The sequence below is a fragment of the Nansenia antarctica genome (genome assembly GCF_963989245.1).
Source record: "Nansenia antarctica genome assembly, chromosome: 5".
NCBI lineage: Eukaryota > Metazoa > Chordata > Actinopteri > Argentiniformes > Microstomatidae > Nansenia > Nansenia antarctica.
Window position 1 is genome coordinate 16016976 of NC_137690.1, and position 16225 is coordinate 16033200.

The 16225-nt window shown below is 42.9% G+C and overlaps 4 protein-coding genes across 4 annotated transcripts; 1 reads left to right on the top strand and 3 right to left on the bottom strand.

Moving 5' to 3' along the window:
- Positions 1-324: 324 nt before the first annotated feature.
- acaa2 (acetyl-CoA acyltransferase 2) lies at positions 325-5003 on the bottom strand. The gene is made up of 10 exons (XM_080530885.1): positions 4910-5003; positions 4127-4293; positions 3737-3865; positions 3300-3416; positions 3007-3154; positions 2720-2895; positions 1706-1835; positions 1426-1496; positions 1121-1275; positions 325-912 (listed from the first exon to the last, which is right to left on the bottom strand). Exons 1-10 carry the CDS (start codon positions 4923-4925, stop codon positions 828-830), a joined length of 1194 nt encoding a protein of 397 aa, XP_080387011.1. The 5' UTR covers positions 4926-5003; the 3' UTR covers positions 325-827.
- Positions 5004-5323: 320 nt separating this feature from the next.
- Positions 5324-7132, top strand: mrpl40 (mitochondrial ribosomal protein L40). The gene is made up of 5 exons (XM_080532162.1): positions 5324-5464; positions 5567-5650; positions 5805-5960; positions 6222-6303; positions 6458-7132. The coding sequence occupies exons 1-5, from the start codon at positions 5400-5402 to the stop codon at positions 6683-6685; spliced, it is 615 nt and encodes a 204-aa protein (XP_080388288.1). The 5' UTR covers positions 5324-5399; the 3' UTR covers positions 6686-7132.
- Positions 7133-7271: 139 nt separating this feature from the next.
- Positions 7272-8596, bottom strand: cUnh22orf39 (chromosome Un C22orf39 homolog). The gene is made up of 3 exons (XM_080532163.1): positions 8554-8596; positions 8054-8221; positions 7272-7916 (listed from the first exon to the last, which is right to left on the bottom strand). Exons 1-3 carry the CDS (start codon positions 8566-8568, stop codon positions 7785-7787), a joined length of 315 nt encoding a protein of 104 aa, XP_080388289.1. The 5' UTR covers positions 8569-8596; the 3' UTR covers positions 7272-7784.
- Positions 8597-9084: 488 nt separating this feature from the next.
- On the bottom strand, positions 9085-13240 carry ufd1l (ubiquitin recognition factor in ER associated degradation 1). Its single transcript, XM_080532172.1, has 12 exons — positions 13111-13240; positions 12651-12783; positions 12508-12540; positions 12283-12404; positions 12066-12196; positions 11581-11653; positions 11330-11398; positions 11069-11140; positions 10453-10503; positions 10239-10327; positions 9898-9982; positions 9085-9696 (listed from the first exon to the last, which is right to left on the bottom strand). The coding sequence occupies exons 1-12, from the start codon at positions 13111-13113 to the stop codon at positions 9622-9624; spliced, it is 936 nt and encodes a 311-aa protein (XP_080388298.1). The 5' UTR covers positions 13114-13240; the 3' UTR covers positions 9085-9621.
- Between the last annotated feature and the right edge of the window lie 2985 nt (positions 13241-16225).

A 16225-nucleotide genomic window follows, 5' to 3' on the forward strand; every position in this document is an offset into this window, starting at 1 on the left:
ACAGTAGTTAAAGATGTTACTAGGGGATGAGTGGGTAAACCCTAAACACCATGGATTGTTACCCTATTCACCAAAATAAAGAAGTGGGTAAACCAAGTTTCTTTGGGTTTCTCTCCACTACATCACTGATGTTACCTACTTTACACTCATGGTGATCTCATGACCTCATCGTACTAAAGAAGTATGACTTAATCAAGGTTATATTTTCAATTTACTGCTGTTATCCCCAGCACTGGTGGTAAAACATGAACTGTGAACACAAATCCTACAGATGCAAATTTGTTCATCCATACTTTATTGAAATAAGAAAAATTCAATTATTTTTGTACAGGTATTCTGAATGAAAGTGTTGATACATCACACAGAGTGATTATGAACACTGAAAGGCAAGACAGAGAGGGAGTGAGACAGATAAAGAGAGAGAATGGAGGGTGTGTAAAAGGAGGTAGTTACTTAACTCCAATCACACATCTCCCTCATCTAATGTGTTCATGTGCTACAGAGGTAAATATGCCCTATGAGCTAGCATTGTTTTCAAGGCACACGCAAAGACAGGAAGAATAATGGACTTGAACATGAGTTAGCCCGTCATATTCACAAGGCCTCTTTACCAACATGTGTAGACAGTAAAAAAGGTAACATGACTATAAAGCAGCCAGGCAGGGAGTGTTTGATATCAAACATATAAACATCCTTGTCTTCTGTGTGTAAGCCATTCTAAAGAGATCAAACGTTTTTTGTTAGAGTGTAAATGGTGCAGAGTCTGTTTCAAATGTGGATCAATGATACAGTACAGTTTTCAGTGTGGATGGTGTGTTCTCTTTTCCTCATTGAGTGTTCTCTATGATGATGGCGATTCCCTGACCTCCACCGATGCAGGCTGAACCCACTGCATATTTCCCTCCTCGCCGCCTGATGGAAAAGAAAGAAAATGTTACATATAGACACTTTTACAAAATGTTGCCCACAGTAGAGTAAAGAAAATAATTATATTTTGAAATATACTCACACATGGAACTGAAAACTAAATCTACAATTGGTTCTCTAATGACCCCCCTTCTCTCAGTAGGACCAGGTCAGGTGGGGTCAAAGTCCTGAGTTGTATACTGACTGGGGTTACCTGAGCTCATGGACCAGGTGGGCAGTGATGCGTGCTCCGGAGGCTCCGAGGGGGTGTCCAATGGCAATAGCCCCTCCGTTAGTGTTGCTTTTTTCTGGGTCCAGGCCCAACGCCTTGGCAACTGCCAGGTACTGAGCGGCAAAAGCCTCGTTCACCTGAGAGACAGAGCAGAGGACATTATGGTCATCTCTTCAAGTGAAGTACTGCCAAAACCATTACATATTGATATAACAAGTTAGACTGGCGTAATAGAGTCTCATTCCCAAAGTTCAATTTACTTGCATTCAGATATACTGATAACCTACCTCCACCAGATCCATGTCATTCAGGGAGAGACCTGCCTTCTTCAGAGCTTCAGTGATGGCTGGGACTGGGCCTGAGAAGGGAGAACATTTTACTTGTAGGAACCAGACAAAACTTTCAGCACACTTCAGCACTTCAACACATGTACTACATAAATATACTGGGACCAAATGATGCTCACACTGAGGGTCATGGTCACTTGGCCCTGCTAGCTAGAAGAAAATTGGTCACACCATACATTTTGATCAGCCATTTGTTCTTCACCAGATGTGAATCACCCACCGATTCCCATGATGCTTGGGTCACAGCCAGAGACGTGATAGGCCACTATTCTGGCCAATGGAGTGAGATTGTTCTGCTTCACAGCCTCCTCACTGGCTATAACCAACGCAGCAGCCCCATCAGACACACCCTGTGGAGAAAGAAAAGGACAGCTGATAATAGCAGGTTGGGTAGACAATGATAATGGTACTGCAGTAATCTGTATCATTAAGGGGAGAGTTTCACAAAAGCTTTGTTTCAAGTTTTATTGTTACATCACATTACACAAGTGTAAGAGAGTATTCTTAGGCTTTAAGCGGGCTTTCTTGTAATTTTTTTGTCACCGGATTTGAAGGCAGAATCTCTCACGGTGCAGCCCTGACTGCTCTATCAATCCACGGCTTCTGATCTGGATACAGCCATACTGTTTATGTGGGGACAACTTCTTGGATTCTGTGTTGAATAAATCCCATGACTCCTTGCGCATACCCATGTATGTCGTCATTCATCTCTCGGTAGATCTCCCAGTCTGTGTTGTCTAGATAATCTCGGAGTACAGCGTCTGATTCGTCAGACCAGCGCTGGATCTTTCTCACGACAGGTGAGGCAAGCTTTAGTTTGTGCTTGTAGGTGGGCAGGAGCAGGATAGAGGAGTGGTCAGATTTGCCGAACGGTGGGCGGAGGAGGGGTTTGTAGGCATGACGTAGAGGGGTGTAAAAGTGGTTGAGAATACTTCCTGCACGCGTGTTTACATCGATGTGTTGGTAGAATTTGGGTAAAACTTGTCTCAGTGACGCTCTGTTGAAGCTGCCAACCACGATGAGAACAGGCCTCTGGGTGCTTGTTTTCTATGTTGCTAACTGCATCGTATAGTTCATTGAATGTCGTGTTTGTGTCGGCTTGTGGTGGAATGTATCACCAAGATCAAAAACACCCCTGTAAACACTGAGCATTCATTTGCCCAATTGCTAGACAAGTGTCTCCTTAGTCTATGCTCTCCAACAAGGGTGATCTGCACTTGCTTTCTATACTCACAGATGCATTGGCAGCAGTGACAGTTCCTCCCTTCTTGAAGACTGAAGCCAATTTGGCCATCTGTGCCAGAGTGGTCTGGGGGCGGGGGTGTTCGTCCTGGGTCATGGGCACCTTGCCCTTCTTGGCTTTCACATCGATGGGTGCAATCTCTGCCGTGTAGCGGTCCGCCTCATGTGCTAGAGAGGTAGAAAAACTTGAATAAATTAGAGCTCAGTGCTTGCTAGAAGGTAAGGAGGTATACATCACCTTAAATCTAAGCCTACAGGCGATGCTGAGGCTGCTCTCACCTGCCTTCCACCTCTGCTGGGTCTGGTATGCATACTGGTCACAGTCCTCTCTGGTGATCTGGTATTTCTCTGCCAGGTTCTCTGCTGTGATGCCCATGGGAAGCTTAATGTGCAGATCGGTCAGACCCGCCCACAGTGTGTCCTCAAGCTGAGAGGGAGATAGAAGTCCCTCAGTGTGTAAAACCATCAAATGGCACTTGATGTTGGTCAAATAATTAATTAGTGACCCATGGGGGGAAAAAATCCTCTAGAAGGACAACAGACATCACTCATTCATACATTCATTCATTTACCTTGAGGTCGAATCCAAACTTTGTTCCGAAACGAACGTTGCGTACAGCGTATGGAGCCTGGCTCATACTCTCTGATCCTCCACACAGAACCACCTCTGATTCCTTTAAACAGATTTCCTACAGAGCAACATACATACAAGAATGGGGACCAGTGAACAGGACATACTATTCTGAAGTCATCAACATCGGCAGAAACAACTCAATGATCAAACGAACCCTGAACCTAACAGTATTCAGTGATGAAATTGTGACAGAAATGCTTTGACCAAGATCGCGGTGACCTAAACAATACATGGTAACAAATGCTTATTTATTTATTATATTATATTAAGTATACACAGTGTGTAAGAGTCCGCTCAACAACTCAATGCACTAGAATTTTGTGGAAATGGGACGAGCATGCGTGCATGCGTGCCTGCGTGTGTATGGCTGGCTACCTGTGCGCCGTTGATGATGGACTGAAAGCCAGATCCACACAGGCGGTTCACAGTGAGTGCAGGTACTGGAATGGGCACCCCACACCTCAGGCCTACGTGACGGGAGATGTAGGCCGCATCTGCAGAGCTCTGGTGCACAGGAGAGGTAGAGACAGAAAGAAAGATTGGGCAAGAAAGGGGAGGAGAGAGGCAAAGGGAGAGGGAGAAACAGAGAAAGAGAGATAGTCAACCTCTATTCATTCAGTAAGCTTGAGTTGACACGCTTCCCACCTATTGAGTTTTTCCTCCCACAAGTTCTATGGGACTGAGAGACAATGGTTGCAGAAATGTATCTAATAATAATAAAAAGAGGAATACAAATACAGTTTGGTTTATTGATTGTTTGACTACCTGCATGACATTGCCAATGATGACACTGTTGACAAGCTCAGGTGCCACTCCCCCAGCGGCAAGGGCAGCCTTTGCAGCATGCTCTGCCAGGTCTGTGGCGCTGTGGTCCTTCAGCACTCCACCATAGGTGCCAAATGGAGTACGCTTGGCAGACACAACAAACACACCTGTATAGAAAGTAAGGAGAGGAGGGTCTTGGAGTAAATTCACTAATCCTACTTTGTAGCAGCTTTAAAACCATTGGCAAGATCTGAGTGAATATCAGCCCTCACATTGAGACTGAACATGAGAAGGCCCCCTCCCTATTTTGAAATTAATATCATATATATTCTTCATTCTGAGAATATGGACAAAATGCACCACCAGTGATGTAAGACAATCTGCAGCACACAAGACACACATCTTCAACTTATACTACAGCACTGTAGGCGAATTTGCCTCTTACAAAAAGTATTAACTTCAGTCACCTATAAGATGACAGAGAGTTTCTTAAAGCTTGGGAATTCTGTCCAAGTACACTAACGTGTCACTTGACTGTAACGTTATGCAACTATGCATAGTGTCACTGTCACCTTTGCCCGATTTTTACTCCTTTCCAAGTCGCCAAGTATTATAATGCATCAATCAAAAAATCTTTTGATGCACAAAATAACTCAAGTGAGCTACTTTGATTCATACGAAAATCGTTAGCTAAGTGAGTTAGTTTAGAATTTGCGTTTACCCCCATTGTGTTGGCATTGTATTGTAGCAATATGTCGTGTCACATATAGCAAAAGTCTTTACCTCTGAGGAGCGCCATAGTGTTGATTCCGCTTCAAGTTCACCAAAGTCAGTAATATGCTCAGTGAGGTGTGAACCTATCTCCTCTATCGCCGATGACAATTCTGACAATTTTGACCTTTTGCCTAAATAATGTAGCTAAGTAACTTTGGGTTGAGGCAACGACATTCGGCAAAAACAACAGCGAGTATTCAAGATAAAACATAAAGCAAAGTCCTTGGTTTTATATGTGTGGCACTACCTTGTGAAACACTTGCCCGATGTAGTCAAATATGTGTTCCCTTACAAATACATAACATTAACAAAGCCCTCTTTGACATTTAGCCAACAACAGTCGAAAGTGTCGATACGAAATATGCAAGGTATTTACGTCACTTATCAGCAGCGTTTCCGCTGGTCTGCGGCTGTCAAGGGGACAGCAATGATAACATGTGTTGATAGACGTGAAAGACGTTTCTCTGGTGTGAATAAACAGTGATCAGACACAGTAGGAATGATGTCGCTTTTTGCATCGCGTACTCTTTGTAGGGTATTGTCCCGACAGACTACAACGCCAAGGTGAGTAGCTCATATATTGTACAGACACAGTACAGCTCCAGTGCAGCTAACGTTATCTAGCTGGTCGATTCTCATTGATTTACCATGTTTCGTTCTATGCAGCTTTATTATAGGAGTGAATGGTCATGTCAGACAAGCTCCCTGGTTTGCATCAGTGCTCACACTGAAGACATCCGCTCCACTGAGGTGAGTTGCAGTTCACACAATTTTGAACTGTAGTTTCAGTTGTCATCCACCCTTCATTGCCTCACAAGAACATATTCATTTTAGTTACTAGTTCTCTGGATGCATCTTTTGCAGTAAACTCAACACTAAATCAGCATTATGTCTATTTTAACAGGGCAGAGCCCAAGAAGAAGAAGAAAGTGGACCCCAGAAGAGAGCAATTGATGAGAGAGAGATTGAAGAAGAAGCTAAAGAAGCTGGAGAGAGTTCCCCCTGAGTTCATCCCCATAGAGGACTTCATCGTCCCAGCCAAATGCCTGGATGAGACAAGGTATGTCAGGTTCACATAACCCTAGTTAAGTGGTTACAAATCTTGTCCTGAAAAGCTTCACAGTTTGCAGACTTTTGTTCAGGACCAGGTTATAGCTATGGAGTCGGCTAGGCTAAATATGTCTAGCCATGACACTATTACACAGACATTATGCATGCTGTCAGACTTTCCCATGTGAATCAGTCCCTAATCGTAATGCATTCTCTTAGACATATAAATCAGTTCATAATCCATCAGTTTCTTTCCTGTCTTCTTCCCAAGAGTGCGCACTGCTCCTAAGCTGCCCTTTGAAGAGAGCGAGCGCCGGGCACTTTTGCTGAAGGAATGGTCCCGCTACAAGAAGGTAACCTGACAAAGATCGGTCAAAGTGTTGTTTTGTCACTGAAACTTAAATTGCAAATTACATTTGGGAGAAGGTGATCCAATTCTAATATAGCCATCTTTACCTCTCAGTTCCTGTCATGTTTCAACTACTCTGTATATCCCTGTGCATGCAGACTCAACACAAGGCTGAGATGGAGGCCATTAATCTAGCCTTGGAGGCCCAGACCGAGGCTTTGGAGGAACTGAAGTTGGAGTCAGAAGAGCTCTACCTGGCAGCATTGGAGCCAGACCCTCAGTTATTCCCCTTCAGTCGCCAGGGCCCCAGCTATATACCACCCAACACCCAGTACGAGGCCCCTGATGGCAAATACCATGACATCACCAAAGTCTACACTCAGTGAGATGGTGGAATATTAACATTATGGGTGTAACAGGCATGTCAGCCTTGTCCTCCTGTCAGCACATGATTTGAATGGACATACAAAAGAGCACACAGTCAGAGGATCAGACATTGAGGCTTGCTCAGAACAGCCATAACAACAAATGTCGATGAACACTCATGAGGGTGTTCTCATACTAGCCCGAGGATAATGAGGCTTGCACCATCATGGATACTCAGAAACGTGTTTCAATTCAATTTCATGAAGACTGCTAAATATCAGCTCAATGTGCTATTGTCATGTTCATGTTATAGATTTAAATTCAACCAGAGTAGAACATAAAAGTGTTGAAATAAAGGATACATATTTCTGTTTTTTTATTGATATGCATTGTTCAGATTGCTGAATAACATACTGTTGATAAGGTATCATGTGAAGCAATAAAGGCAAATATCTTGTGAAATGCTATTAGAGAAATACTGGCCTTCCAATTTGTGCAGCAACATAGATTTAAATAGCCTTCTCCACACAAAGTTTAAACAATAACAACTTTATAATTTAGTTCACAGTCAGACCACTTGTATCAAACTCAGTTGCTGTATGGTTCCCTTTCTTTTACCAATCCAATTTAATCCAGTACCTCTTATGCTTCTGAGAATATATTACTGTACTTCCCAAAAATATATTAGTCTTCTTCACAAGCATTATACTCATAATTTATTGTCAGAATGCAGAGCATCCACCAACCTCCAGGAGTAGGAGGTGGCCACTAGTAGCTAGTAAATTGAATTTGATCTGGATAGAAACGACTTACACCAGGAGGGTATTCCATCAACGTCACTAAAGGAAAATCCAGGCTTAATTTTGATAACTCACAAGAGTTAACAAAATAATACTGGATTTTCCTTTAGCGACATTGATGGAATACCCAGGGTATATTTGGTCCTGGATCCATAGGCTTTTGTTTCCAACCCAGCACTAAAACAACCTCTTACCTCTACAGGTTACCTGCACAGGTTACCCAGAGAATTTGGTACAGTCTATATGTTTAGTGAACTGGAATTGAGTTTGGTTTGGCCACGTATGGGACAGTGGCAGTGTTTGCTTTGCCAGCGGATGTTCAGGAGTCCTGAGGTTTTCCCTGGTGCAGGGGCAGGTGCCAGTCTTTGGGAGGTTCTCTTCTCAGTTCCCAGACTGGAGTAAACTTTCTCTGTTCTGCCACTCTGTTTCTCTCACTCCTCTGTAAAGACTCCTAAACAACAGAGGGGAGAATGTTCAGATTAAGAGATTAGAAAATGTACAAAAGAAACACTTTGGAGAACTGTAGGCCTACGTAAACGTACTACAGCCTGATGTTTGAGAACAAGCAGACGAGAGAGTGGACAGTACCTTGGCCTCTGTGCTTGGTGTTTTCTCCCACTGTTGGCACGTGTAGTAGTCCTCTTTCCACGGTTTGCAGGACGGGAGTGTGCCGTGGGCATAGTAGTGATGGAAACGGTTCCACAGACTTTTGCAGTGCTTGAACTCACTCCAGTAGTCATCACAGGCACGAGGGGGCTGGGGGTAAATGCATGTGGATATAATGCGTTCGCTTGTGGTATGATTTTACAGCTCATGCTTCTTATCTTTGTAATTGCTAGAAATCTCTACATATTATGATATAGCCAGCTACAGGCTCTGGCTGGTGCTAGTAGACCAGTACACAGTGGTGGGGATGTGTGTTAGCTAAGCTATCTAGCTTAGCCTGTATTAGCCGAGGCATATGCATCATTTGCTCACATCTCGTGCAGCAGACTACGGACACATTAATTACTTAAAGGGTACAAATGTTCATGAAACATGTGTACCCTAGTAGTTTCAGCACACAACACATTAATTTGATACTTTACCCTCCACTCCGCCATAGTCTGTGTTGTCGGTCGAACGCCACGGTCAAGGTTTGGCCAATAAGGGAGTTGGAATACCCACTAGTCCCACCCACTTCTGTTCATTTAACTCCAATGAACAGTGAGACAAAAACCAGAGTGGTAGATACCACTGATATGTCTATGGACAGAGATATGTGCCACTAGAAACTGAATTTGAATTACTGACATAACTTTTTTTTAATGAATTTGAATCACATAAATGGAATTAGTATTGTTTAACTTGAAAAACTGAATATTTTTTTAAATTAAAGTATTCAAATTGAGCAATTCAAATGTCAGTAATTCAAATTCAGTTTCTAGTGGCACATATCTCTGCCCATATATGTAGCACTCATTTCTGCACTACTGCGACATATGAGGGTAAAGTGAAATCTATGTTAAGATTGACCACAAATTCCTTATGGGCATCAGGCTCTGACAACACCAACAAGTAAGAAAGAAAATCTACCCAAATGAGTAAGCACTGAACAAAATATTATCAGATCGCTAGTGTACTGTATTCAAAACACTGCACTTTATTTCAAAGTTTATAAATAATCAAAGGAAATAGCACGTCTGCCACTCACCACCCAGACCTTGACAGAATGCAACAGGGATTAAACAAAATGAAGTCAGTGAAGCATTCTCAAATTAATTCTATACACATTATAACCCAACCTAAAGGAATAAAAACAAACCCACTCCATCGTCCAAACATTACATGGTATAATCCCAAGGTACAAATCAATCAATCATATTGTACAAAAATTGGGGTAATTTTCTCTGTCGGGGATCAAACCAGCAACCCTGTACTATCAGACAGGAGCACTTAACGTGCTTCCAATGGCATTCATTATCTTAGGAGGTGCTCATAATATGCGTAGTATTAGATCCTACAATATGTTCAGAGATAACCTCTGACTTTTAAGGGACAGAAAGATGAAACCCATCTCCTTTCATGGCCTGTCTTTATTGATTGCTTAGGATGTGTTTGGATGTGTTGAGTCTGGTAAGTCAGTCAGCCACTCTCCAGTTTAATGCAGCAGTGCTTCAAGGCTTTCTGCCCTTCTTGCGTAATGACTGTCCTTCACCAGAGAAGGCGATGAATCGATTCAGGGCGTCCTCCTGAAAATAAGCAACATGACAAGAGTGAATGCTAACAGCTTCGGCATACTGCATACCACTACAACATGTGCCTTAGACATAATATGATATACATTTCACCTGCTAGAATCAACTACATGAATGCTGTATACGGAATGAAAGTGTTTGCAGGAGAAGGATGGGGCACATATTGTTAAATACAATTTCTTCCTTCCTACTGACCTCCTCTGTTGTTTTCTTGGGTAGAGGCCTGGAGTTCCTGATGAAGGTGATCCTGCCGACTTTGTACTCGTAGTTAGGGATCCCTCTGCAGGGTGACAGGTGACAGTTTTAACATGACAGAGCTGATGTGATCATACCTCATTATTTCCATCCAGGGGGGCAAAAGAATAGAAAGCATTAACACTGCCAACCACTAAGACCAGCCCTTTCAGCTGAAATATTTGCAGATCTGACCCTAACTGAACAGGTGTTCAGCTACAGATGCAGATCTGAACACACCAAATGTGTAGGGGCTAGGGGAAGTGACCAATTGCTGTATTCAGAATGTCATATCTGCCAACCTTTTGATGTCACTTGGATCGATGGGGACGGGACTCGGCTCAATGCCTTTCTTTTTGCCATCTAGACGATTTCCTGAGCATGCGAATGCCTATGTGGAAAAATGTAAACATTGTGAGCTCAAGTACAACAGTGTGTGCTTCTATGTGCATAGAATACACAGCAAAAACACACTCTTCTCTCTCAGAGCTGAGATAACATTCACAATAAACTCACTCTGAATCCCATATCCATGTCAGCATAACTGCTGGGGTCTCCTTCCTCCTCCTGTAGGGAAGACAGAGGCAGGGACACTCCATTATCACTGTAACACAATAACTTTGTTACCCTAACCATGTTTCATTACATGTGTGACATGTTTGGTTCCTACCGCAAATATGATCACATCACCCCCATCCTCAAATCACTTCACTGGCTCCCCGTCTCCCTCAGAATTGAATTCAAGGTCTCCCTCCTCACCCACCAGTGCATCCATGGAACTGCCCCCCCCTACCTCAAGGAACTCCCCCATACCCCTCAGACCTCCTCACGCACCCTCCGTTCTACTGCCACCAACCTCCTCAAGACCCCCAGGACCAAGCTCCGCACGATGGGAGATCGGGCCTTCTGCTCGGCTGCTCCCAGGCTGTGGAATGCTCTCCCTGACCACCTAAGGGCACCACAGTCTGTGGATGCTTTTAAACGGGGCCTTAAAACCCACCTTTTTAAGAGCCTTTTTTTAGCCTTTTAATTGAATGTTTTTTGCTTTATCTTACTGTGTTGTAGCACTCTGAGATTTTATATGTAAAGTCCTTTTATAAATAAAATTTATTATTATTATTATTATTATTACCGTGGGCTCCTCGTGATGCTGAGGCCGCATCCTCTCTGGCTCTTTGTAACCCAGTGGAGCATCAAAGTCCACCTTAGAGAGAACAACAGTTATGACTTGAGACTCTTGACTTGAGTACAACTTACTTCTGTGGACATGTATTCACCAGTGATTCTTTGATTCATCTGTGTAACGTAAAATCAACGGAAAATACATCGAAATCTGCCCTGATTTTATCCTAGTGTGATCTTGATTGTTAAGAGAGGTAGCAGGTGATCTTACATTCATATCACATTCGATAATTGATACTGCTTTATCTGGCTTTGTCTCCATCACTCGTAGTTCGTAGATCTGAAATTAACAGTGATAGGAAAAACAGAAATTGTAAAACGTATACAGGGTCAGTAATATTTCAAATCATTGAATGCCTGCCTCCAGCAAGTATGTCTAAACAAGTGCACTAGTAACTCAGTCCTCCTCTATAAATTCAGGTTTACTTATTATGGTCTTGACCAATATCTTTAAAGGATTACCTTTTCATTGTAGTTGATAGCGACAACATCTCCTGTAGTTAAGCAGGCAAAGTTTCTCAAGGCGTTTTCCAACCTATGAAACGGAGAAGTCACAGGTCTTTCTAACAACACTCCAGTATGTGCAGTGTAGCATTTCCTCTATAAATTGGTGCTCACCGCCATAATGACATTCTCATGAAAAAATATTGTATATAATATTTACTATTTGTATAGCCTCAAACTTAAGTTACAGTCATAAGGCATTTGTTCATGACTTGTCATAAGACATATGTTTATGTCAGAAGCATCGGATATGTTGCATTCATTTTTACGGAGATCTCTTTCTTGAATCTTAGCCTGGGTGCGAGTTTAGTTCTGCTTTAGCCCACTCCATTGGCAATGTCTTGTTAAACAAGCAATGGAGTGTTGTTGAATGCAGAAAAAAATCTGTCACCCAGGTTAGTTGAGAAATGTTCATGTGAAGGGCTTGATAAATGTTTCCATACACTGCCTTGGGGTTGGTGATGTCCAGGAAGTCTGGGCTCTGGGGTTGGAACTTGGAGTAGGTGGCCACCATGAGGTTTACACTCTCTACCTGGACCAGCCCACCTTCCTCCAAAAGAAGATTCTGCATCATCTACGGGTACAAATAAAGGCACATCAATGCAAATATACAGGACACATTTTAATTGTCTTAAGTGGCTTCCTTAAGTTCAGTCTTACCCAGTGTGGCAGATAACAAATTCCCTCATCTGCAACAAACTCCAGAACACCACAGTGTGTCATTCTGTCAGAGTTCTTATTGGTCAGCTTAAACAGCATAGGGTAGGTGATGTTAAGTCTACCTATATAGGAAAAAGTAGTGAGGAGTTAAGAACCGACTGTGTAACGATAAGACTTTAGTAGATCTTCAGTGTTTACATTAGGATTAAGTATGAGTCTACTTACTGAGTTGGTCGAGTGCTGATGGTGGCATTATAACTAAAAGTAGAAACCAACGTAAAGCAACATAAGCAGTGTGAACAGACATGAATTCATTAATGACAGTATGTCTGTAACATCCATATGATATATGCTCATGTATCACTTACTTTTTCCTCCTTTCTCCACGTCGGAGCGATCGTTGGGCCCTGCCAGCATGGACACGGAGTAGCAGCGGTACTGGGTGGAGAAGCGGTTCTGGAAAGCCCGTGGGATCGGGTGGTCGAACATGTTGAAGGAAAACTGTGACACGAACACAAAGAAGAACATCATAACATGGATATTATTCAATGCCAACCTCGGTTCTTTTAGCCATGCTAACTGTAATGGCTCAGACATTGGACAGCAAAGAGAGTTAATCCGTCAACAAAAGACAATAGCAGTGCGTCTAAAGAATATGAAGCTAGCTATGATAAACAGCTGTCCGGTTTGGGGATTGTTCTTGACTTTCGTGTACTGTACGCGACAGTGACTCAGAGCTATTTTGCTAGCTGGTGAATTTCTAAACCGTTTGATTTAAAGTGCCATTCTGTCAGGCAACAGTCAACAGCATGTGAAGTATTTGCTTACCATGTTAAGTATTTGCACGACAAACTTTCTTTATCGAAATGTATCAACAATGTTTGGGGTTTTTTTATCCGACAAAACTTGCTGCTGTTGTTATTGTAGCTAGCTAGCGAAGTCTCCAATGTTGTCTTCCGCTTGGCCACAGGAAGTGTGCGATGACAGCAGGAAGTGACGCAGGACCGCACCGGAGATGATTTCTAGTCTAAACTAAACCGATCAGAACTACCAGTATGATAGCCAAAAGTGGCTTCAAAGAGAATGATGCTTCCAATGTGGGTTGATATTACTGCCCCTGCAGTTGATTATTTTCTTACAACTGGTAAACTCAAGCCCAAGTAAATGAGTACATGGTGATTAGTAGTGATGGCGAGATGAAGCTTCTTGAACTGTTGAAGCTTTCCATCAAATTGCGTCACACATGGACCGAAGCTTCGTGTTGCTTCATTTGCTCTACTGCGCCATCAAGTGGACAATAAATGTCTAGCAGGCAGAGTGATGATGACACCGTGGCTTTGGTGTGTGAAGCTTTGAATTGAATAAATGTGCTTGTGTTACTAGGAAGTAGGAACAACAACATTTTATTCATTTATTCATTTTTATTTAAAAATAACAATTTCTCCACAGTGCTGGGCTTCAGGCAGTTTCTTTTTTTTGAGGCGATTTCACCTGCTTTTGAAAATATCCTTTCACAGGGCACAGATGAAGCTGGGGTACATAGATAATTAACGGCAAGTTTATACAAATTAGGATACACATGTTTGTGTTCTTCCCAATACTGTAGGGGGTTCTGCATCCTTTCGATGTTTGGTTCAGCCAGGTAGGTTTGGACCTCCACTGTTGCGTAATTTTGGGTCCTCGCCTGCAGGACTGTGGTGTCTAAACGACGCCACAGTTTGTTACCTAAAACAGACAAACAGGCTGTCAGTGTCAGTGAATATATACAATAAGACAATTAGAATGTATCCAGTATACATTACCTTGAGTCACAGGCTGCGAAGCTTCTGATATGGGGGGTTGTGATGACGAGGAGGAGGAGGCGGAGGGGGCGCCGTTTCGTATAACGGTAGCACATTCCAAAATGAGCCTCTTTTCGGCCTCTGCTGCTTTATTGGGGCTAAAGAATCCTATCTTTTTAAATCGTGGATCAAGCAGTGTCGCCAGTGACATTACGCTCATTGATTGCAATGAGTACAGCTCATCCTTTAATTGTCTTCTTAGACTCTCAGCCATTGCTATGCTCTCTTGTGTTTGGACACGTCCCACTTCCTCCTCCTCCAGTGTGTGGTGTAGCATTGATAAAAGAGGAATCACTTTTGAACCGGACACTCTCTTCTCCTCTGACAGCTCAACTGTGGCATCATTGAATGGGGCTAGCACTTTTAGACATTCTGCGATGATGTCATATTGTTCCAATGTGAGTGGGACAATGTCAGTAGGTAGGCCGGCCAAAGCTGCTGCTATAGGCTCCTTGAGGTCATACACACGCTGCAGCATATGGTATGTACTGTTCCAGCGTGTATCCACCTCTTGGATCAGCTTCAGTGCCGGCCGGCCCATTTGCGCCTGCACCCGTGTCAGCATCTCCTATAAAATTTGCCAACAAAAAGTGATTAATTCAAGAGTCACTGCAGCAGCAACTTAAACCAAACAGCGTCATTTAGAATATTGCAATGAAAGAAAGGAATTCACCTTTGCAGTGGTGCTGCTCTTAAAATAGCCCACCATCTTCCGAGAATGTACCCGGATGTCAGCCAACACGTTGTTTTCTTTAATAGCCTTTTTTATAAGTAAATTTAAAGTGTGCGCCACACAAATTGTGTGACGCAAGCGCAACTCCTTGGCACAAGCACCCATATTTGCTGCGCCATCCGTCACCATGCAAGACACTTTGGTGGTAATACCCCACTGGGCCATAAGTGCTGCTTTGACGTTGGCCAAATTCGCAGCAGTATGTGCATCAGGGAAATGCAGCACCCCTAAAACAACAGTGTGCAAAGAGGTGCTTTCATCTATAAAATGGCAGGTCACAGCCAGATATGCATCAGTGTTGATGGAGGTCCACATGTCTGTTGTCAAGCTAACTGCAGATGCCTTCAACACAATGGCTTTGGCTTTCTCCTTGGACTCCTGATATCTGGACTCCACCATAGCTTTCAAAGCCTAAAGGAAAGAAGGGAACACTCTTGGAATGGCATATATGGGGAAATGGGGAAATGGGGAAAAATGCTTCATGTGCTCACATACACACCTGCCTTGTGGGGAGAACATAGGTAGGGTTGAAAGCTTTAACAAGCTTTCTGAACCCTTTGTCCTCCACAATGGTGAAGGGCTGGCAATCCTCAATCACCATATTGACCAAGGCCTCATCCACATCATTCTTCAGTGCTGATGAAAAAAAATGCAGTATTCAATTGCAGATGTCATTCATTAGTCATATTTAAAATATAAATTAATGTTGTCTAATAAAAATGTACCCTGGAATTTTATGTTTGTATGCTGTCTTATCATTGCATCCTAAAAAGGCTTACCTGAGCTTGGTCCACCTTGGTTGGTCTCCTTGTTCTCATGCAGGGCTCTATAATGCCTCAGCATAGATGAAGTGTTATTGCTGTATCCAAGTTCTCTTGAACACACCAGACACTTCACCTTTTACAATAGCAGAAATTAGAAGAAAGACATTAGAACAAGGGACGATACACTGTGTTGTCACATTTATTTACAGTATAGTACACTAGTTATTATGTATTACTATGTGCATACCTTATTAGGAGAGATCAGATCAAAATGTTCCCAGACAGGGGAATATTGCCTCTTTCTCGCTGGTTCCATCGCAAAAAAGAAGAAGCTCCAAAAGATTGCAAACAAACAAACTATAAAGTCGCAAGTCAACAAACTGTGAGGGGGAATCCATTGCGTTCACCTGTCCCTTTTATGTTTCGAGTCTCGCGCCAAATCTGAGCCACTTCCGGAATCGGTCACGTGGTACGGCCGGAAGGCGAAGCTTCGCTCTTACCATATACGTCATCAACACACGCCTCGTTACGCGCTTCACAAAAATCTGCTTTTCCATCAGCAGCCCAGCTCGGGTCGGTTCGGCCCGCTTTGGCCCGCTTTTGAT